Source organism: Heloderma suspectum, chromosome 10 (genome assembly GCF_057233095.1).
Source record: "Heloderma suspectum isolate Gila_16-S chromosome 10, 16-S_ref, whole genome shotgun sequence".
NCBI classification, from domain to species: Eukaryota; Metazoa; Chordata; class Lepidosauria; order Squamata; family Helodermatidae; genus Heloderma; species Heloderma suspectum.
In genome coordinates, this window is record NC_139467.1 from 18,789,217 (window position 1) to 18,813,260 (window position 24,044).

Genomic DNA, 24,044 nt, shown 5'->3' on the forward strand with positions numbered 1-24,044 from the left:
CAAGTCATACCGTTGGTCTATCTAGCTCAGTATTGTCTGCTCCACTCGCAGCAGCTCCTCACTGTCTCAAATGGGGTATTTCCTAGACCTACCTGAAGATGCTGTGAATTGAACCTGGGATCTTCTGCCTGCCAAACTACAGCCCGTCTCCATCAGAAGCTGCCTTGTAACCAAGGGATGAATCCTGCAAGATCCAGCTGGCATGGCCACTGGTCAGGAATGCAGGGAGTTGCAGTCCAACGTATCCGGAGGGCACTAGGTTGGGGAAGGCTGTCCGACACGCAAGGCATGTGCTCTGCTACTGAGCTACACCCATCTCCCTGAATCCCAGGGTTCCTTAGAACAGAGCTGCAAAACCACTTCCCCAAAGGGAATGTCCTAACAGAGGCCTGTGGTCATCTTCCAACCCCCTCCTCCTTTGGCTCCTGCTGTCTTATTTGGCCGAGCTAAGCCTTGCCCCCACACTCGGCAGCTGCCGTCTGCCTCTACAGCCTCCTTCCCCGCTGGGGGTAAAGCTCCCACCTTACGCAGCTTCTCCCATCTGCTTCCTGCTCTGGTGCCCTCCAGCCACGGCTGCCTTTTCCTGTTTGTCCAGGCCCAGGACAATGCAGACAGCTTGTCTAGCGCATTCACAGCGGAGACCTGACAGAACAATGAGGGTTACAAAGCAGATGGGTTAGGGAGTAACACAACTGGGGGTTGGGTTGGGGTGGGAGGCTGCTTCCCTTCCTCTGTTCTGCTCCCCTCCCTTGTAGAACCCCCCCCCCCCCCGAATGGCAAATGCATGCACTTCAATAGGTATACAACTTCACCGAAGAGAACAAAGGAACAGGATGGTCATCATCTCTAACGAGGTAGCTGTGCTGGTCTGTCGCAGCAACAGACTTTAGGTGCCACAAGACTTTGTTGAGATTGCAATAATGGAAGACTGGCTGGTGCCCCCTCTTTGCACCTGTGACCAGACCCAAACTTCTTAAATGGCTGCATTTAAGCAGCTATGGGGTCAGCTTTCATAGGAAGCTGTTCCAAGGTTGCCTTAGAAACACAAACGCCACCATTGAGGCAGCGTTGATGGGAACTGGTGCCAGAACATTATTACAAGTTGTGAAGATATGGAGAAAAACTGATCACGCTGGAACCCAATGGGATCATCCAATGAAGCTGAAGGGTGGGATATTCAGGACAGATAAAAGGACATGCTTCTTCACAGAGAGCATTGTCGAACTATGGAATTTGCTACCACAAGACGTAGCGATTGGGCGGCTTTCAAAAGGGATTAGGCAAGTTCATGGAGGAGAAGACTATCAATGGCTACTAGTCATGATGGCTATTTATTTCATTCAGTATCGGAGGCAGTATGCCTCTCAGTACCAGTCACTGGAAAACACAAGCAGGGGATGTGATTGACCTCTTGTCCTGCTTGTGGGATTCCCACTGGAACATCTGGTTAGCTACTGAAGGGGCAGAGTACTGGACTCAATAGCCTTGGTCTGATGCAGCACAGCTCTTCTTATGATGAGTAGAAGATTGTACTCAGGAACAGATCAATTTGTCCATCTAATACAACACTGTCCACTGACGAGCAGCGACTTTCCAAGTTCTGAAGCAGACACCTTTCCATAGCGCCTGACCCTTTTAAATAGGGATGCAAGGGATTGAACCCAGGACCTTGTGCAGGCAACGCGTGTGCTGGCCTATCAAGCCATGGTCCTCCCTATTTTTGCACTGAGGAACCCATGATAAGCTGCCAAGAAACCTCAGGGTTTCCGAGAACAGTTTGAAAACCTCTTCCCTAAGAAAACCAAGACAGCCACTGTGAATTAGAGTAAACAATATTGGGCTAGACAAACAGACTGCCCTGGTGTACAGAAGTTCCCTAGGGCTTTGAAGAGGGTGGGGGGAATATAGTATTTGGTACAGTATGTAGGTGGAGGGGTTGCCTCTTCAGGTAGTTTTTTAGGTTGCAAGCTACCCTGAGCCTTTTGCATTAAACAAACAAAAAAATCACACCACTTCTCATGACGACAGTGGTCCTCACTTGTGCATGAGGCCAGGCTAGCTGCAAGCTTCAGCAATGGGCACTGTATGATCAAGGCCACGCCATGGGGAAAGACTATGTCCTAGCCAGAAGAGGTTTTCCTTTAGGGAAATCTGAAGGACCCAAACTAGTCCAGGGAAAGAGGGCACTCCCCCCAAAACTATGGGCCATCACAGCAGGAGCCACTTAAAGCAGAGAATTTGGTAGATGTCCAGCTAGCATCTGACAACAGGAAGGCTGGGTGGCCTAGGGCAGGAAACTTGTACTTCTCCAGATGCTGTTGAGACTAACTCACGAAATACCTCACTTTTGGTCAGGTTGGCTAGGCTGATAGGAGTTGGAGTCTGACAATGTTTTGAGAGCTACAGGTCAACCCCCCCTAACCCCCCCCCTTCCTGCATCACATCCAGAAGCCTTCCTCAACCTGTTGCCCTCTAGAAGTGTTGGTCTAAAACTCTTTGTCCCCAACCAATATCCATGATGGCTGGGGATGATGGGGGCTGTCCTCCAACACATCTGGAGGGCAACAGGTTGGGGAAGGCTGACACATAAGATTAGCCTATTACAGAGAACAGTGAATTTTTAGTGTTAAACACACCAAGGATCTTTGCTATTTTTTAAAAAAACATGATAGCACTATCACAAATAAACATGCTAACATGTAGCACATAGAAAAAGAGCCCAGCTGGCTCAGACCAAGGGCCCACTGGCCTACATAAGAAGATGCATGCTAGCTCAGACCAAGGGTCCACCTAGTCTAGCATTCTGTTCTGACAGTACCTAAGCAGGCACCCCTGGGAAGCTACAAGCAATAGCGCCCTCCCGCTCATGTTCCCCAGCAACTGATTAATGTCTCTGAACTTATACGACGCATACACTTAAAACAAATAATAAAGCAAAGCAAACCACAATCAAGCAGAAGAGCTTTGGGCAGAAGAAAAACAGCGATGGTACAGCCACACAGAAGACAAGCTGAGTGGACACAGTAAGAAAAAAAAAAGATACACACAAATTTATTGTCTTAAAACGCTTTTGCCCATGGAAGTTGTTGTTGCCCACAAACGATCCCCAGCAGGGATTGTGGGTTCTGGCTCCTGACCACCAAGCCCATGATGCCACCATTAGTCTGTGGAGATCTTGGGAAGGGCGTGTGAGCACGCACACATCTTCTATACTTAAGGGGGCCTCCGAGTAAGTGGCTGTCGGAGGAGTTATAGCGCACCTCTCGTCTGGCAGAATAATTCCTGTGATCTGCAGCATCCCCAGCAGAGGGCAGGATGCCCAGAGATGCTCGGTTCCTTGCACTGTTGGGCTTGCAGGTGAACAGCCTCCGCCGGTTACCTCAGCCCCAGCTTTTTCTTCTCCTTCTGTTTCTTGCGCACGATATCGATATTGCGGTCCTTCCACATGCTTTTGCGTAGTTTAATGGGCCGGCTGCCAACGTACTTTCCTGTCACGGAGGCACAAGGAAGGGGGGGGGGGGGGAGGAAGGAACATTCAGCAAGACAGGGCTGAAGCCAGCTCACCTTGAGCAGCAGGGCAACATCAAGCTGTTTCCCAAGCTGCCCGGCAGAGAACTCTCTCATCCTGCAACTGAAGAGAACGTAATCACCGAAAAAAACCCTCAAGGCTAATTCACATACTGTGTTTCTTTTTCTGTGCAAACAGCCCCTGGTTATGCTGCCAAAGTGAAGAGCGTTATGTGGGAACTGAGTGATTACAGGCATCAGCAGCAGCAATGCCCCAACATGGAGCAGCTGCAAACCAGCCCATAGAATAATTTCCTGTGGTGTTTGTGCTGGAGGTATACCCCAGGATCAGGGGTCCACGGGTTTCAGCTGGCCTTGCATGCGACGTCATGCTGAGCTTTGGGGGTGCGCCGAGTGCCTCCGACAGCCTGATGCAACTGCAGGGGCCAGTGGGGAGCTGGGCATTTCCCAGGGCCACTCAGCCTTGGAAAGCCACAGGTTATCGTCCTGCCTTAGACACAGGACGCTGCCGTATGCCGAGTCAGACCACTGGCCCATCTAGCCCGGCACCGTCGGCACGGAATGAACATAAGAGCGCAAGACACGCCCTGCTGCACCGGACCAAGGGTCCATCTAGTCCAGCATTCTGTTCATAGAGCGGCCGAGCGGCTGTCAGCCAGGAACCCACAAGCAAGACAGCACCCTCCCGCCCATGTTCCCCAGCAACTGGTGTACATAGGTTCACTGGCTCTGGTACTGGAGGTAGCGCATGGCCATCAGGACTAGTAACCATTGACAGCCTTTTCCTCAGGAATTTGTCTAACCTGATTTTAAAGCCATCCAAATTGGTGGCCACCACTACATCCTGTGGTAACAAATTCCATAGTTTAACTCTGCACTGTGTGAAGAATCTGTCCCGAATCGCCCACCAAAAAGCTTCATGGGATGACCCCATTGGGTTCCAGCATTTTGAGAGAGGGAGAAAAATGTCTCCCTGTCCACATTCCCACACCATGCATAATTTTGTAGACCTCCATTATGTCTCCCCTTACCCTCCTTTTTTCAAAGTTAAACAGTCCCAGCTGTTGTCACCTTCCCTCATACGGGAGATGCTCCAGCCCCTTGATCATTTTAGTTGCCAGCAGTTCTCCAGGCTTTCAGGCAGGATTTTCTTTCTTTCCTCGCCCTACCTGAAGAAGTCAGGGATCGAACCTGGGGCCTTCTGCATGCAAAGCAGCTGCTCTGGCACTGAGCTATGGCCCCTCCCCATCTTGAGGGCTAGAAACCTATGCCAAGGAAGGGTTCAAAAAAGGCCAGACACATGAACCTGCTTGATAGAGAGACCATCTGTTGACTCATTCACCCCAGTACTGCCTATTCCAGCCTTCCCTGCGTTAGACCACAACTCCCATCATCCCCAGCCAGCATGGCCATTGGAGTTGTGGTCCAGCGCATCTGGAGGACACCAGGGTGGGGAAGGCTGGCCTACTCTGGACTGGCAGCTGGTCTCCAGAGTCACAGGCAAAAGTCTTTCCCATGACTTGCTACCTGTTCCTTCTCCTGGGAGATCGCAGGGATTGAACCTGGGACTTTCTGCATGCTCAGCATATTCTCTAACAATGAACTATGGTCCTTCCCCACTCCTGAAGGGGTTCAGAAGGATTTCCACTGGCAAGGAGACTGGCCGTTCTAGGCCCTGTGCAGCTCCTGGCCTTTCCCCACCGGGACCAGATAATTTGGGACCCTTGGAATTCTAGGATCCCAGTTCTACAAGCTGGGGTCCCCAGCCTCAGGCCGTGCCTCACCATTCATCTCCCGCATGGCACGGACATAGTCGTTGGGGTCCTTGAAGCTGACGAAGCCGTAGCCTTTCGTCTTTCCGGTCCGCTTGTCCCGGATCACCTTGGCCTTCAGGAAGGATGGGTAGCGGCTGAAGGCACGTGCAAGGATATCATCGTTCACCTCATTGCCCAGGTCCCCACAGAAGATCCGGAAATCATCTGGGGAGAGAGGAAGGCAGAGCACAGGAATGAGGGTCAACAATCCGGCTTTTTTTGAACTTGCCTGGCATAACAAGTTTCTGGACCTCAAGATGGCAAATGGCCTTCAAAGTGTGTGGGCAACAGGCAAGCAGAGCAGGACTTCCACTACTCAGAGACCTGGTCTTCAGTACTATCTGTGGCTTTCGTCCCCTCTAGCAGACGCGGAATTATGCCGTCCCGTAACTCCCAACAAACTTGTCTAATTTGCATGGTTTATCCAAGACTCAAAACTGAGGCTTTACCTGATGCAAAGTTTGACTTAATATGGCACCCAAAAGGCAGATTTTTAAAATTTACATTAGCTTGCTCATTTCAAAAGGGGGATAAAATGTGCTCTACGTGGGGTTACCCTTGAAGACGGTTCGGAAGCTGCAGCTGGTGCAGAACGTGGAGGCTTGCCTGATTAAAGGCAGCTGCCAGCGTGATCACATCACTCCAGTGCTGAAGGAGTTGCACTGGTTACCAGTTGTTTTTTGGGCCAAATTCAAGGTGTTGGTTTTGACCTTTAAAATCCTATACGGTTCCAGCCCAGCCTATCTCAAGGAGTGCCTCCAGTAATACCAGATAGGCCAGTCAATGAGATCAGCCTCGGATGACCTTCTCTCTGTCCTGACAGCCAGGCTGGTGAGGACGAGGGAAAGTACCTTCTCTGTGGTGGCCCCCACTCTGTGGAACTCTCTCCCTAGGGAACTCCGCCATGTCCCCTCTTTAATGAGCTTCTGCCTGGCATTAAAAACGTGGTTGTTCAGGCAGGTATTTGGGGTGGGTTAGGGTATTTTTAGAAAAACAATGCTTTAATGTAGAATTTTATTGTTTTAAACTGTTGTACTATTGTACATTGCCCAGAGTGTCTGGGTGACCAGCCAGATGGGCGATTAAGAAATTTAATAAATAAAAAAAATAAAATATAGGTTTATTTGGATATCTGGTTGGAGCCATGGTGTCCGGCAGTGACTTGCGGAGTTCTGCAGGTTGCTTATCTCAAACAGCTGGGAAAAGGTTGAGAAACCTTTTTATCTTCCCCTGGAATTAAAAGGGGAAGCTTACAGTACCATCCAGATGAAATCTTGGAAGAACAGCTGCTTCTGTGAAGAAACAGAGGGGCTGAAATCTAAGATTAGACGCCGGAGTGTCATCTACTGAATGCTGTTTGAAACTCCTAAGCAATTAGGAGACACAAGGACAAACGGCTCCAAATAGTATTTGTGAATTTAAACTACCAGCAATATCTGAGGACCTGTAATTAAATCTGCATGTTTGTTTGTTTTTTTGTTTCTGCAATTATACTTGCTTGTTGTGCTTTTGAAAGTGGAGGATGGCAAAGGAAAAAAGGAAAGGCTTGAGAACGGCACCTCCCCCTCCCCCCCCCAATTGCTCCCTCAGCAAAGGTTTCTAGAAATGCCGGAGATGAAGAGGAGTTGCTTGCTTTGATAAAAACTATATCTTCGAAGCTACGAGAGCAGTCAAAGAAACTTGAAACAATTCAGAACTCAATAACCGCCCTTCAGGGGGCTGTGGATTTAATTAATATCACTTTTCAAAAGATGGAAGCAAAGGTTAATGCCCTCGAAGATCGGGTTACTGCTCATGAAATGGCCATGGAGGTGTCTCACAATATTTTGTCTGCTTGAATTTCTCAACTGGAGGCCTTCACACGCAGAGCGAATCTTCGCATCCTTGGTATTAAAGACGTGGCTACTGATATAGGTTTGGCTGAATTTATGGATAAACTTTTGCATGAGCTATTGGCTTTACCATCTGATTTTTTACTTGATATTGAGCATGCATATCGTGTTCCTGGTTCAATACGTGGCACTAAAGGAACTTTTGGGACTGTTATTGTTCAATTTTCACGAGTCTCCACAAAACATTATCTTATGCGTCTAAAAAGGGAACGAACTGAGCTCCGGTGGGGACCAGCAAATGACAAGATTATGCTCTTTCCTGATTATACTAAAGAAATGGCTGACAGAAAAAGGCAATTCACCAAGGCAAGAAGTTTGGCAAAGCAAATTAACCTGCAATATCATATTAAATATCCAGCTACATTTTGTATTCTTTTTGAAGGCCAGATGAAAAGATTTTTGGATCCTGATGCTGCAGAATCATTTTTAATTGGTATTAAAATTAAAATAAGGGAACCAACTCTCTCAGCCTCCAGAGTTGGAACTTAGCCATTTTTACTGTTCTTTTGAAGTGTTGTTTGGGCTTTAGCTGATAAGATGTCTAGGCAGTATGCCAGAATAAATGTTTGCATTTTCTTTCTCCTTTTTTGTTATATGGTAATAAAGTGCATATTTGTGTGTGTACACATATAAATATATTTTTAGATATGATATTACTTAAAATATACAAATGATTTGTATTTTATCATTTAAGAAAAGGTTTTTATCCTTTTCTTAAACTCCCCCCCTATTATTATTATCATTATGGGATTATTATTACTATTCCTTGTTGGCTAAACCGTTGTTTATTAATACACGTTAATTGAATGGTAATATATGGCCAGTGGAAATGGATTGTTTGCTTCTATTCCTGTGCTATAAGACTGCTTGGATATTTGGTTTGTTCTTATTGAAGTTTAATATAATTCTTTTGTTTTCTTTTTTCTTTTTTTCTCTTCCTTCTTTTGCTATCCTCTCTTTTTTCTTTTTCTTAGAATACTGTAATGTTGGAAACTGAAGATTCTGATTATACTACTGGAAGTGTTTATTTCATTTATAAAAATTAAATAAAAATAGATTTTAAAAAAAGGTTTATTTGAACAATAGTTTCCCAACAATCCTGGCCACTTCTCCGGCCCACTTGACTATCCACCCTAACCTCCAAGGAGAAAAAGAAAGGGAGGGAGGGAGGGAGGGAGAGGAGGCATGTGCAAGAGGAGGGGAAAAAACTGACAAGAAATGGGAGGGAGAAATGGAGAGAAAATATCTCAAGCTGAGCAGGGATGATGGGCACAGAGCTGTAACCATGTAGCAGCAGCGTCAAGTCTGATCCATAGCAGAACCACATTACATTTCAAAAAGAAAAACAGGCCATGGAGCAGGGGTGGGGAACCTTTTTGCTGCTGAGGGCTGCATTCCTCTGGAAGTAATCTGTCTGGGGTCACATGCCTTCAGTGGGCAGGGCCAGAGCATTCTGATTTTAGGTGGAAGCCTCCACTGATACAGAAGGCTCTTGTCTTCAGACTGTTGCCCTCCACGAGTCGAGGAAAACAAACACCATGACAGAGAGGGGCAGGGCTGGAGCGCTCGTTCTCACATGTTTGCCCTATTCAGGTTCAGAACTCCTGAATAGGCCTGTGGTGTCCTTCAAAATGATGGGCTACTCATATCTGGCTTTCAGCATATCTGCTTAGATCACTCCCTTTCTGCAACTTAAATTATATAGTAGTCAAACAGAGTAGGCTCCCCAGGCCCTAACAAAATGTTCTCTTGGTTGGTCGCTCTATGCATCATACATAGGAAGCTACCTTATACTGAACCAGACCAACGGTCCATCTAGCCCAACATTATCATAAAATTACATAGAAGACAGAGGAATATTACTACATTGTAAAGGAGTTTCTCTGAATGTCTACTGCATTCAAAGCCAAGTGTGTGGGGGTGGGGAGGGGGGGAGGCAAACGCAAGACTTTGGGTTGGATCCAGACTTAGTCATACTTAGAAAAGTCCCATTGATTTCAATTGGTATACTGCAAGTATGACAAATTGTGGATCCAACCAAGTACAGCTCTTTCCTTAGTCTATAGCCTCCCGCTTCTGCCATTTTTCTTAAACTCCTTTAGGGTTTTTTTGTATTACATTTTTAAACAAAGAGTTACTCTTTCGTGGGAAGCAGTTTGGAACAGAATATATAGATTAACAAGTTAACATCAAAGAAAGAAATCAGAAGCATCAAGAAAAGTAAAAAGGCATAATAAAGGTTTGCTTGGGTACATGTATTTGAAAAAGAATCAGGAACAAATACCTATCCTTTAATCCAGCGGTCCCCAACGTTTTTGGCACCAGGGACCAGTCTCGTGGAAGACAATTTTTCCACGGACCGGGGGGGATAGTTTCGCTGGCAGACTTCCGGCTGCTGGGACGCAAATGGCCATTCGCTTCTCTATTCTTTGCAGTAATCGGCTATGTAAAGATTTACGTAGCCTATTACTTGAAGAACAGGGATGCAAATGGTGTCCCAGCGGCTGGAAGTTTGCCAGCGGCCAGAGCCAGCCAGCAGCTCCACGGACTCGTCGGCCAGGGCCGGCGAGGATTCCGGGGGGGGGGGGGAGGGGGGATGGAGACGGATTGCCTCCCCCACCGCAGACCCCGCGGACCCAAGGTAAGGGGGTTTCACACACCGCTACTGCGGCCCAGTTGCTAATAGGCCATGGACCAGTCCCGGTCCGTGGGCCGGGGACCCCTGCTTTAATCAACAGTGTACTACTCAAGAGAATCTGAGTGGTCTTTTGTATTTCTACTTAGCCAAGTGGATGACATTTACCACTAGGCACCATTTCTTTATAAAGTCTTGAATAAATCTGGAATAAGCTCAGAACATGAACCATCAATGCTGGCAGCAAATTTAGAGAAAGGGAACAGGAAAAATCAACACATATTCAGCCATTCAAAATAAAGGCTAAAATAAATGCCTTTGGTACTGCCTACCCATGCTAACGAACACCAACCTTGAAAAAATAGCCTGTCTCAGCTCCAAACAATATCTTCCACTTGCGCGTCCCACCCCCTCCCTGGCCCTGCCTCGCTCACCAGCATCCCATTCGAGTAAACTGGGATCCTCCCAGCATGTCCCGGCAGCGGTGCGAATGCAGCGCTTCAACTTCTCCTGTTTCGTTTTCTTCTTGTCTTCGGACGTGCTCTCTACTGCAGGCTGGGGGGGCGGGGGGGGGAGTGATGATTAATTAACATGTCACCATCCAAGAACACATTTCAAAACTGAAATCCTGCCCCGAGTCCGCTGAATTCGGAGTAGGTCACAACGGTGATCTCTTGAGACTCTCTTTCCCACGCACTTGTCACCCTGTATCTCTCTCAGGTCACCCGATAAAACGTCCGATCAAACCTCATACAGGCAACACATTTAGGGGCCTTGCCAGAGCAGGGATGCGGTGATGGGCTGCTGACAACGCGTTAGACAAATGCAAGGAGGGTAAGCGTACAATCCTCTAAAACGCCTTTAAAAAGTCCTAGAACTTCCAGCATTCCCCAGCCAGCCATGTAAGATTTTCTCTATCTAAACATGCATAGGATTGGGCCTTAAGCCTACCAATGGCTCTTAACCACAACCACTATGTACAGCCTCCAGGTTCAGAAGCAGCAAGTCTCTCTGAGTATCAGTTGCTGGGGGAGCAACAGCAGGAGAGGGCTACTGCCTTCATGCACTTGCTTGAAGGCTGCCAAAAACATCTGGCCGGCCACTGTGGGAAACGAGTCTGGACTAGAGGGACTTTTGGCCTGATCCAGCACGGCTCTTATGTCCTCATGTGTCGTCTAGATCCTTCACTCGTTCATCAGAGCGTGTGTGTTGCATGCATAAGGTTCCAGGTACAAACCCAGGCAATGTTGAATGGCAATTTTAGCCCTTAACTTTAGAACAGCCTTTCCTCACCCTGGCGCCTTGCAGGTGTGTTTGGACTACAGCCCCCATCATCCCCAGGTTGTCCAACACCGCAGGCCACAAGGTTGGGGAAAAGGGCTGCTTTCAGGGATTCCAACCCTGGGCTCTTGGCTACACCTTCACCCTCGGTACCCCTACTCTTCTCTCCGCTCTGTTCAGGCTTAGCTACTGTCAGCTCAGTGACAGAGCATGCACAGAAGGGACGCCTCACCCAGCATCAAAGAATCTCCTTCCCATCCCCAAGTGGGAAGTGACCATCGCTCATTACCTCCACAGGTACAAATCCGGCATCAGCCCCTCGGGGGCGCTTCCCTCGCACAGGTGCCAGCTCGTGCCCACGCAGAGACGGAAGCCCCCTTGGGTCCACCATTGGAGGCGGCTCCGCCTCTGGCATACTGGGACCAATCACCGGCTCTTCTGGCCCGGCCGGCTCCTTCTCCTCCACCACGGGTGGTGGGGGCTCTCGGTGTTCCTCCTGCAGAAAGAGGGAGCAAGAGACAGTGACATCCCAGGCGCTAACACTCACTGGAGGTGTCTGTCAGCTGCTCCCCCAAGAAACCGCCTGGGCACAGGAAGCTCAGCGGCTTGGCTCAACACCCGCCTACACACCAGGGTTAGGCAAGGTGGTGGAAAGGATGCCCTCAATGGGGCACTGGTGCGAATTAAACCGCCAAGGCTCTTCACTCTGCCTGGGCTGCAGCACGCTGACTAACCTCTTGCTTCTTCACAGGTGGGGCAGAATACACAGTAGGAGCTGCCTGGATGACGGTGGGGTTCACCTTCGGTGGGACCACCACGGGCCGAGGAACAGGCACCAGCGGTGCCAAAGGGCCGACCGGAATCCCTGGCCCAACCTAGGCAAGAAGCAGGACAGCAATCAGTGTTTGACTTCGCAAGCTCAGCATGACCTCCTGACCCAGCAGCCCACCAAGTCTCCATCCCGCTCTCAAGGGCAAGTCAAATACCAACCAAAGATGTATCTATAAAGCTTTCCACCTTGGAAGCACTTCCAAAGGTTAAATAGAAAAGGATACATAGCGAGTTTATGGGTTTAATGGCACAGAAGCAGCTGGGATATCTAGAACCAAACACTCGAGTAGTTCCTTTACGATCTGGCCATAACGTTGCAGGATATAAAATAATGGTTCGTATTGCAACCGAAACTCTCCCCACGACCTGAGTTCGATCCCAGTGGAAGCTGGGTCTGAGGTAGCCGGCTCAGGTCGACTCAGCCCTCCATCCTTCCGAGGATCCTGTGCTTGCACAAGAGAAACCTTTCCTCCTAAGAGCTGAGGCAGCCACTTCTGGGGAGAGGCAACCAGGAGCAGCTGCACAGTTCTCACACATACAGCTTGGAAGTGCAGGAATCGCACTTAGCCTGTGCAGACTTTGAAAATCAGAAGGGTATGGTCAAAGGAGGAGCGCAGTACATACATTCTTGGAAACTTCATTCGTGTGAGGAAGGGCACTGCAGGGGTGGGCAACTGTGGCACACGGCCTAATTTTACGTAGGTGGGGAGAGGAGGAGGGGGAACGTAAGCGGGGGTGGGGGGCAAGTGGGCAGAGCGATTGGATGTGGTGTGAAAGCCCTCTGCAAGTTCAGACCTCTGGTAAGGAGAGGAAAAGAAATGGGGAAAAGCTGAAAGGGATGGAAGCATAGGGAAGGGAGAAGCCTGTTGAGACTGCTGGCAAGAGTGATTTGTCCCTCCCACAGTAAGAAAACAGAAGGAGGTGAGCATCCAAAATAGATCACAAAGAAGAGAAACGGGCTCTCAGAATGCAGGACAGGATTTGTCATATGAAGCCCAATGCATTTTGGCCTTAAAAAAAATAATAAATTAGGCCTTCTTCAGGGGGTAAAGAAAAAAATCTGCAGAATTTTTTCAGCAAAAGATTGTCTCCTGTGTCAATCTACTCACCAGAAGATTGTCTCTTGTGTCAATCTTTTGCTGAAAGAATTCTGCAGACTTTTTTCTTTACCCCCCGAAGAAGGCCTCCCACAGTAGCCTGCTGGGTGGTGAGGAACGGGGGCAGAGAGGGGGAGGGAGGAAGAGGACCCACTGCTGGCGTGCAACTCCTAAGGGATTAGCCCCAAAGGAACATAGCCTTGATGGTGAAAAAAGGGTTGCACACCACTGTTTTAAGTGGCTAATACTCCACAATGCTTCTCCTGCAAGATCATTGTAAATACTGATGCAGCTCCCGTACCGGCACAGAAATGGTGGGGGGGATATGGAGACCTTACTGTGGTGAAGCACTCATCCCCCACCACCTGTCTCTGTAAATGCATGCCCTGTTCCTTGGCAATAGTGCACTGGCAATTGTATCAGACTTGTAGAACAGACAGAGATTAAAGAGAGGACAACTCCCTGCCGCTGCTCTCCAACAGCACCTGCATTCCCCTGCTTTGGTCTACGCTGCCAGATTCAAACCCCTTCCACTCTGATCTAACTCTAACAGGGACAGTAAGCAGCCACAACGTACCATGAAAACCCAGCCCAGCAGGTGCCACCCTGCCCAGTTTGCCACCCTGCCCTCTAAAAAAAAGAAAAGAGGCACTCACAGGAGGACCAGATCTCATGGGCCCTATGCCTCCTAGGGGTGGGCCAGGTGCTCTCTGCATTGGTGGCCCCATAAGCATCGGTGGGCCTTGAGGACCTGGCATGGGAGGACCCACCATGGGCTGGTGATGAGGAGGGCGCATCGACAGGGGCCGAGGACCACCTGGAAAAAAGAAAAAAGGGTCCTAATAATTAGGATACAGCATTATCCAGCAACTAGAACATTGGCCAATAAAAGTACCTGATATTACTGGAGAGGTGTCTGTTTTTTAGTTTCTGTTGGCCTTGGCTGGGCAGCTTAGACATTTAATTAAAGAGCTTTATATTTAGAAAAGTACTTTCCACTGACTGATGTACTGGGGCTCACAACTGCCTGGAATTGAGAAGGAATGCTTGGTCCCCCCTGCCCTCCACTCAGTTAAAGTGATGTAAGGCCTCTGAGTCTACTGCTTACAACCTGAAAGTCCCAGAGTCAACAGGAATAGAATAATAGAACCATAGGGTTGGAAGGGGCCTACAAGAACCATCAAATCCAACCCCCTGCTCAGTGCAGGAAGCCTGATTCCCAGGCGGTCTCCCATCCAGGGCTGACGGTGCTTAGGTGCTGAGATCAGATGAGATCAGGCACGAAATGCATTCAGGCCTCTCCCCACATCTGTTCAAATGCAGGGAAACCAAAAACTATGGTTCAGTTCAGACACCATGTCAAACAATAGTTAAGGAACCACAACTATGGTTCAGTGCAATGTCTTAAATGGACAATCCGGAATCAGAAACTGGTTTGAAGAAGTAGCTTTCCAAGCCATGGTTTATGCTAACTATGGGGGTGTGAGTATGAGAAATGTCTGAACTGATAAACCATGGTTATGAGTATCACTTCATCTCTGAAGGCCATTACTCTTAGGTCAGGAGGTGGGGCACTAATGTCATCTCACTGACTGATTTCGTTGTCCTAAAAAGAATTATGAGAAAATAATAGGCATGCATGCAGAGTTGAAATAATGTATTGCACCAGCAGACTTTGGATGCAGGGTAGAGGGGTAGGGCAGAGGATTGTACATCCTAAGTTGCAAGGTGTTCTATTTCCAGCTCTGCAACTGCCTTGCCATTTAACCATTCCCAACCCCTTCCTTGGATTTAAGCATTCCCTTTTAAACCTGGTCTGTAAGCTGTTATCAGGGCTTTGATTGTAGTTGCTCCAAGGCTCTATGATTCCCTGTTGAGGTTGGAATAGTTACTCCCTTATATACTTTTCAAAGCACTGCAAGACCCATTTATTCCAGGTGGGCTTTCGAAGACAACATGATGGGAGGCTGCCTGGAGCTTTTATTTTCCTGGCTGCAAAATGCTGCTGGTGGTAAGAGGTTTTTTAATAAGTTTGGTGATGGCTTTGTTTTGTTTTACTGCATTTGTAAACCACCTTGAGCTTTGGAAAACAACATTTTTTTTTTTTTTTACAAATAAATCTGTTCACCAAGAACAGGAGAAGTACACAAGTCCCCTTATTGTCAGCAAGGCAAATACTGCAAATGTCAAAGGAATAAATGTAAGTCAGCCTTCCCCAAAATCAGGTCCTTTCAGAAGTTATGGATGACAACTCCCATCAGCCCAGGCCAGCATGGCCAATGACCAGGGATAATGGGAGTTGTACATCAAACTTCTGGAGGGACCCCTGGTTGGGTATGGCTGATGCAGGTGGAAGAAAAGCTACAGCTGTGCTTATTGGGGAAAAGGGAGGAGTGACTACATACGAAGCTGCCTGAGACTGAATTTAGACTGATGGCCACCAGCTCTCCAAGGTCTTCAAGCACATGCCAGCAGAGTATGCAAGATCCTTTTTGATTGTAGACACCAGGGATTGAACTTGGTCCCTTCTGCATGTGACACGTGTGCTTTCTCCACTGACTCAGGAGCACAGGAAGCTGCCTTCTACTGAGTCAACCCACTGGTCCATCTAGCCCAGTTTAATTGACACTGACTGGTAGCAGCTCTCCAGGGTTCCAGGCAGGATTCTTTCCTCCTTGTACCTGGAGATGCTGGGGATCGAACCTGGGAGCGTCTGAATGCAAAGCATGTGCTCTATCAGTGAGCTACAGCCCTTTCCCATAGAGATATGACCCCATCCCTATAAACCACTGCCTCCAGATTTTCCCACAACTGGTGTGCCAGCTCTGGAGTAAAATCAGAACTGGCACACCAAGCCCTTGCAGTACAGCAAGTTTAAACAGACAAGAGCTCTTACCAGATCTCTGCAGGACGTGGGGCACAAACGTTGGTCGGAGGATGGGAGGTCGTTGCGGGGGAACAGCTGGAGGGAAAGGGACTGGGTTTAAAACCTCAATGGAATGTCCTGCAAACACTCCCCCCCCCCCCAATAGGGCAGCCTTCTAAAGAAGCCAACAAGATACTAGCCTGCAAAAAAAAAAAAAAATTACTAGCCTGTTGGCAGAAGAGGGCTGGAGAACTCTGTCCCTCCTGCAGCAGCCTGCTGCATTTCTATACCAAGCATGGAAGAGGGGGTTTCCCTCTGCTGGCAACTTGCATAGTTTCTATGCTGGGTACACAGGGACAGAGCACTCCAGCTCTCTTCTGCCAGGCTGCTCACTTGACTGCTGCAATCCCTTCTCACTGGTGACTACCAGGCTGGTGCTTTAATAGAGGGCTGATGCAGAGTGAATGTATGATGGAAGCATGGATTACCATGCAAGTTAAAATAAAAATAACGCAAGAAGAGCCGTGCTGGATCAGACCAAAGGCCTATCTAGTCCAGCATCTGTTCATGCAGTGGCTAGTCATATACTTAAGGGAAGGTCACAAGCAGGACATGACTACAATAGTACCCTCCTGCTCGTGTTCCCCAGCGACTGGTATAAAAAGGCATACTGCCTCTGATAACGGAGGTAATTATAGCCATCATAACAAATAGCCACTGATAGCCATTCTCCATTTATTTGTCTAATCCCTTTTAAAGCCATCCAAGTTGGTGGCCATCACTACATCTCATGGTAGCAAATTCCATAGTTTAACTATGCACTGTGTGAAGTACTTCCTTTTAGGTAACATTCACGGGTAGAAAAATGGCACCTTTGAAATACAGAGCCCGTTCCATGATTCTTTCCATGAAGCATATGACACCCTTAATTCACAGTGCTGGTTATTATTTGAACTCCTAAATGATTCTGTACCATAGTACTTAAAAAGACTGTCTCCTCCCCTATGATCCTTCCTGTCCACCTAGGCTACCTGGGGAGAACCTTTTTGTATGTCCCGCTTCCATCTGAGATGTGGTTGGTGGGAATGTATAAAAGGGCCTTTTCCATCACTGCAAGGCCACCAAGCTTTGGAACTCTGTCTCCCTCCCTCCCTCCCTACTGTTCTGAGGCCAGCTGAAAACTGCTTTTTGTTCTGTCAGGCTGCAGTCAGTCAAGTTCTTGAATATGAGCATTTCTAGCTCTTTCAGTTTAGCTGCCCTCTTCTGCTGCTTGTTTCTGCATTTCCTTAATGTTTTAATTTTGTTGTTGTTAACCACTTTGGGCAGGATACACATTTTTATAATAAATGGGGTATGGGGGAGAATTGATCAGGTGCGATAAGCTGGATTACATACAGCAGTGGTGGGGAACCTGTGGCCCACCAGATGTTGTTGAAGCAACTCCCATCAGCCCCAGCCAGCATGGCCAGTGGTTAGGGAATATGGAAGTTGTAGTCCAACATCTGGAGGGCCACTAGTTCTCCAACTGTGAACTATAGTTTCCATTGGTTTATTACCCTTAGTGATAACATCTACTTCAATCTCCAAAGGTGTGCATATATATGTTTCCAGGGTTAAGAACATAAGAGCAATGCTGGATCAGACCAGGGGTCCACCTAGTCCAGCATTCTGTTTACACAATGGCCAACCAGCTGTCAACCAGGAACCCATAAGCAGAGAATGAGTGCAACAGTACCCAGGTTGCCCTCTTCCTTTACAGATTAGTGGACCATCGACCTTTCTCACACACTTGTGAAGTTAGCAGGTGTGGGTGTGAGGGAAAAACAGAAATGCTGCTTAGCCAGGTGCTTTTGGAGCCTGGGTATATAAGCACTGGGTCAAAAAGGTACTGGCCATACCTGGGCCCACAAATGGCACCGGAGGAGCCACGATAGGGGCGACTACAGTTGCCGCTGCCGCTGCTCGGGCTTCCAGGCTCTGCTGGACCTGAAGTGGGAAAAGAAAAATTTGGCAAGGATGGATGTTAGCCAAGTGAGATGAAAAGTCAGGTACAGTCATTTAACCACTGCATGCTCATCCCCCGCACACATGCGTCATACAAATAAGAGCTCTGCTGGACCAGATGCAAGGCCTGTCTAGTCCGGCATCCCATTTCCCACAGAGGCCATGAGAGCAATAGGACTCTCCTGATTTTGTTCACGAGCAACTGGTATTCAGGGGTGTTACTATCCCTGATCCAGAAGGTAGCATATAGCCATCATGAGTAGTAGCCATTGATAGGCTTATTACTTATTTTATTATTATTTATTACATTTCTATTCTGCCCCATAGCTGAAGCTCTCTGGGTGGTTTACAAAGGTTAAAATGTTAAAAGTACAATATGCAACATGTAAAATATAAAACACACAAATGGACAGTATACACAAAGATGATATATATCTAAAAACAACTTTGACCAATCAGCCAAACCATAAAACAAATCCAGGATCAACTAATACTCATCACATGCTGCCAAATGCCTGGGAAAAGAGAAAAGTTTTGACCTGGCACTGAAAAGATAACAATGTTGGTGCTGGGCAGGCCTTATTGGGGAGAGCAATCCACAATTGGGGGGCCACCACCAAGAAGGCCCTCTCCCTCGTTGCTACATGAATGTGTCTAATCACCTTTTAATAGATCCCTTTGTGGAGACAAGGATCACAAAACCATGAGCTGTGACAGATGGAGCAATTTATTGATTCACTAACATGCTCCCCTTTTTGGTCAGGCCCATACAACTTATAAATACATGCAAAATATGAAGGGATTCACCACCAATTGATCAGTAATCCAGCATCTAAAAAACTTGATCCTTCCAAAAGCCTAGCTGAAAAATACAGTGTAGAACCCTAGCAGATTTCCTCAGAGGCAGAATTCCAGAGGACAGGAGCCTTCACTGGGTTCAGCTCCTTGTAAACACCAGCCTTATTTCTGAGTAGGGACTGATTAGAATTGGGGGTAGGCAACCTGGTGTCCTCTGGATGTTTTGGACTACAACTCCCATAAGCTCTATACAGCATGGACAATGGTCAGGAATGCTGGGAGCTGTAGCCTAAAACATCTGGATGGCACCAGACTGGGGAAGGATAGCTTGGATGACATAAGCACATTGAGGAGGGGGCTCATATTGGGCAGGGGGGAATGGAACTTCTTAATACAGCTCTGTAGCTAACCTCTTGTCTGCTAGCTATGGGCAGCCAGGAACTGCATGCAGGCAAGTAAGCAGGCTGGCGGAGAAGGGATGGAGGGCTCCTCTGTGACCAGCATAGAAACCAAGCAGGCTGCTAGAGCAGGGAAGCTCCCACCTCTACACTCAGCATCAGAAGGTGACAGAGGAGTGAAGGAGAATAAGCCGGCTCGGGGACACTCCTCCCCTGCATTCCCCACAGGCTGGTGCTGCGGTGGACTTCACTTTGCCTGGGCTTTCCCTAGCCGAGCAAAGTCCAGCCAGAGCAAAGCAGGCTCCCAAGTTGAAGCATCAACTGGAGGAGCTTCAACTGGGGACCTGATGACATTAGGGGATGGATGGAGGTGCCCCCTGATGACATCCAGATGAAGGGGGGTCAGGGGGGGGATCCAGACCCCAGAACCGCAACAGTTCTCTACCACTGTTCTATGCTAAGCACTCCTAGTAGAAAAGACCCAGCATTTGAACTAAAACAAGAAACCTAGAGTCTTGTCCTACTTGAAGCTAACTGCACCATTTGTTTCCAGCAGAAAGGGTACATCTAACTTGCACGATCTGCACCACAATGCACATCTGCCATGCACTCAACAAAATGCTGGGTGCTGAATAAAACATGAAAGTGGCATGATTTCTGATCAGAGGGCTTGCAATCCACAACCTATGGACAAGATAGGAGAAGGGGGTTGGACTTGATGGTTTTATAAGCCCCTTCCAACCCTACTATTCTATGATTCTATGAAGATATGGATGAAGGAGAAATCAAGGAACAGACACAGTGTCAGCACTAAAGGAGTGGCTCAGCCTTAGATTATACTCCACTGTAACACTTATATTTTAAACAGAAATATTATATGGTATTCTAAAACATAGACTGAAATCTAAGCCAGTTCTTCCTGCTTCAGTCAAAGAGGGAAAGTGATCCCTATAACCTGTGTCTCTAACGTCAAAGCCAAGGCTCCCTCATCTGTACTAGACTTCAAGACTTCCACTGAAAGTAGCTCAAAGTGATCCAGTCATGGACTGCAAACCGCATGCCTCAAAACTCACCTGTTGGTAGGTGTTGGTGGCAATGATAGGTCGGATGACAGGGACTGGGGGCACTGCAGACACAGCTGGCACTGCCAGGGCAACTGGAACACCTTCTACTACAGGGGCAACTGTAGGCAAGGAGACTGGAGCTCCCAGAACCTCCTGCTCAAACCTGTAAGTAATAATACTTACATAATGCTTTTGAACATTCAAATGCTTCATGTACAACCCAAGTATTCATCTCAACACCAATCAATACAGGTTACTTTAACAGTGTATTTTTGTTTGTTTTAATACTATATTGATTTTAAATTGTTATGTATATTGTCCTGAAATCCATTTTTGGATGAAGGTGTGGTTTATAAACTCTTTAAATCAAAATCAATCTACTGCTTGGCTTGATGTTATGATTATTAATTTACGTGATTCTTCATTGAGGGCTGCAGAGAACCACGCTGAAATCCCTAGTCAGCTCTGAAGATCACTGAGGGCGCAGTCCTATTGGGAAAGGCGGTTGCCTCTAACTTCCTCTGAAATCAGAAGCAACTGCCTATCCAATGCAGGGCATTTGAAGCACAGAGGAGAGGATTCCTTCCGTACCCTGGCTGCCCTGCAGTTTTCCTTAGACACCTGATTTTGGGCATCTAAGCGTGGCTTCGGGGAGGGGGCGCGAACAGGGCTGGAGACCACATAGAAAGCTGTCTAGAACAGCTTCCGCAATCTCCTCCCCTCCCCACCTGAGGAAACACCCCTTTTCGTCCTGTCTGTGCTCTGTGTTATGAGCACAGATTGGCACGGAGGGGCAGCCACCGCGGTTCTCTCGCCTCAGCTACGAGGAGGAAGGGGAGGGGACAGGGAGCAGTTTCCCGGCTATGAGCTCGTAGCACTGTCTATGAGCGTGGAGCTGGGAAACCAAAAAAATCCTATCTCCCCCAGACACTGTCTAGGAGACGTAAGACTGCTGTCTGAGTGACCTCGGGGCAAGCAGCTATCTGTCAGTTTAACCTACCTCACAAGGTTATTGTGAAGATAAAAGACAAGCAGAGTATGCAGTAAAAACAAACAAAATACTTTAAGCTATTGGTAGCCACAAGAGCCTGTACGTTGGAGAAACACAGGTTTTAGAATAAATACCATTATCAGCTCCACTGCAACAATTGGGGTGTGGGGGCAAACACCGAGAGAAGAATGGTTTACCCAAGGTAGGAGTAGGCAACCTAGTGCTTTCAGATGGTTTGGACTACAACTCTCACAAGCCCCAGTTGGCAAAAGCAATGGTCAGGAATTACGGGAGTTGTAGCCCATCAGATATATACCCCTAAGTCCCCGAGTATGTGGCTGAGGTGTGATCTGAATCGGGGGCATCCCAGCTCACAGATGAGACACAGAGCCTCACTTTGAGTGGAGAAAGATGGGCCCAAAAGGTCATACCGAGGTTGCACAGTCCAGTTTCCCTGGACAGACACCCCCCGCCACTCTTCACTACCTCAAAAAGTCACCTCAGACCCCTTTCTCCAACCTTCACTGCGCCTCTAAGCCCCAGCCCCACCTTGGGGCGGGGAACCAATTGCCTAGGGAGGTGGTGGGCTCTCCCACACTGGAGGACGAGGCTGGACGGCCATCTGTCGGGGATGCTCTGACTTGGATGCCTGCACTGCAGGGGGCTGGACTCGGTGGTCTTCTGGCCCCTTCCAACCCTGCTGCTCTACGATTCCACGGAGCCCCACTGATGCCTCCGCTCCTGTACTCACAGCGCCATCTCGGCTTCCATTTCCTTCAGCCTCTCCTCCCCGCTCTTCGCGCCCCCCCCTGCAGCCCCTGGTCCTTGCCCAGGGCCCCCTCCAGGCACCCCGGGAGGGCCCCCCGGCGGCGGAGGGATCGCAGGGGCCGCCATGGCTCAGCCTCTTCAGTCGGCGGCAGCCGCTCCAGAAACCACAGACCGCCTACTGCGGCCAACTTCCGGCGCACACTCACAACGTCATCGGAACTTCCGGCGCTCATCCCGCTTCCTACAAGCATAGAGAGATGAACAGGTCGAGTTAACGTCCGGTAAAGATGGAAAGCCCCTGAAGCCCATGATTCCTTGTAGTCGTAATACAGCGTTGCTCTTTCCTTGTCACGTCTCTGGTGCCGCCTTTCCCAACCTGGTGCCCTCCAAATATGTTGGACTACAACCTCCAGCATCCCCCAACACATCCAGGTTGGGAAAGAGTGCTCTGAAGGGAAGTCTCTATGTCAAGGGTGCGCAACTTGTGGCCCTCCAGATGTTCTGGCCTACAACTCCCAGCAGCCGTAGCCAGCTTAGCCAATAGTGAAGGATCGTGGGAGTTGTGAGGCAAAACGTCTGGAAGGCCGCGAGTTGCCTCCCCCGGTCTACATGCTTTGCGTTGTTAATAAGAGTGGGGAAACGAGTTCACGATCACACCGGAAGTGACCCTGACGACTGAGCCACTCTACAATTTCTAGCTCTATGCGTCCGTACTCTACACGAAAGGGGCGGGGCCTGTGGACTCCTCCCAGAGGCTGTCTTAGCCGAAGGGGCGGGGCCTGACTGTTTCCGATGCAGAGGAGTCGGAGGCGACCCCGGGCGTAGCGCAGCGTTGGCTGGAGGCACTTAGGGCTCCAATCCCACCCGTCTTCCGGGGAGTAAAGCCTATTGATCTCAGAGGGGCTGACTTCTGAGTAGACATGTATAGCTAACTCTTCTAGGCTAGTTAAGCACTGCCAGTGATTATAAACTTTAATTTCAACGCGAGAAAATACCAAATAGACAAACTTTGCATTAATCTTTAGGATTTTAAAATTGTTATCTATTTATTCACATTGTATTTATTAGTACATTTATAGCCTGCCTTTTTTCCAAGGAGCACAAGGTGGGATACATACCCCCCCTTTTTTTTTAATCTTCACAGGCCGATGAGGTAGGTTAAGCCTGTGGTCATGGTCACCCAGTGAACTTCATGACCATCAGGGGATTCGAACTTGGGTCTCCCCAGGGCTAGGCCAGCTCTCTAACCACCATTTCCTTGTTGAGTTCTACCGCAGCCCGCTTAGAATCCTTAATGTGAGCAAACAATTCCCTGGGTTCAAAAGAGCTGGATAGATATGAAATATATTTTATGATTCCTGCAGCCTGCCCCTATGTAAGTTTTCTCAACAGGCTGGCTCCCTCAGTTCAGTAGGATTTACTTCCAGTATATGTACTCAGGATTACAAGCTTAGTGTGGTGGCACCATTGTGAGTCAGTGGCATGAAGGTATTTCTCCCTACATCCTTCTGTGACATGCTGATTGCATCTTCACCACTGTCCATGAATATATGATTACAAGTGGTATTTTTCTTCTCTGCTGAATTTGATTCCACCCACCACACACAATACTATGATTACCCCACACAGCTACCTGCCATTTTTGTTCACTAAGAAGCAGAAAGACTCACACAATGTGTTTTCCATACTTCTGCATGGTTCTCAAAACTGTGAGGGAGATGGTTGCAGGGAAAGATGCTGAGACATCCAGTACCCAGATCTATACTGATAAGATACTGCACCTTCCTTCCCTCTCAAGTAAGACCTAAATAGATTGAATGCCCCTTAGCAAAATGATCTATCTCAGACTTAAGGGTTAGCTGCATGCTAACTTGATTTTGGAAAAAGGATACTCAAGGAAAGCCACTGTTTTGTTCCAATTATAATTTCACTGTGGTTCCAGAAGGGAACTGCAGATTTCTTATAGTAGCTCTATTGTATGAAATAGCAAGATTTGGAGGAAACTTTTGGCCAAAGCAATAGTGGCTTATTCTGTGTCATACTCAAGATGGTAAAGAACTGTAGTATGTTTATGACT

General features: G+C 48.2%; 1 protein-coding gene across 1 annotated transcript; it reads right to left on the reverse strand.

Annotated features, from left to right (window-relative positions):
• Positions 1–1,312: 1,312 nt before the first annotated feature.
• Positions 1,313–22,149, reverse strand: RBM42 (RNA binding motif protein 42). The gene is made up of 10 exons (XM_084815384.1): positions 21,951–22,149; positions 20,218–20,371; positions 17,843–17,930; positions 15,975–16,040; positions 13,735–13,895; positions 11,885–12,025; positions 11,440–11,646; positions 10,304–10,424; positions 5,313–5,507; positions 1,313–3,488 (listed from the first exon to the last, which is right to left on the reverse strand). The coding sequence occupies exons 1-10, from the start codon at positions 22,091–22,093 to the stop codon at positions 3,376–3,378; spliced, it is 1,389 nt and encodes a 462-aa protein (XP_084671510.1). The 5' UTR covers positions 22,094–22,149; the 3' UTR covers positions 1,313–3,375.
• Positions 22,150–24,044: the final 1,895 nt, after the last annotated feature.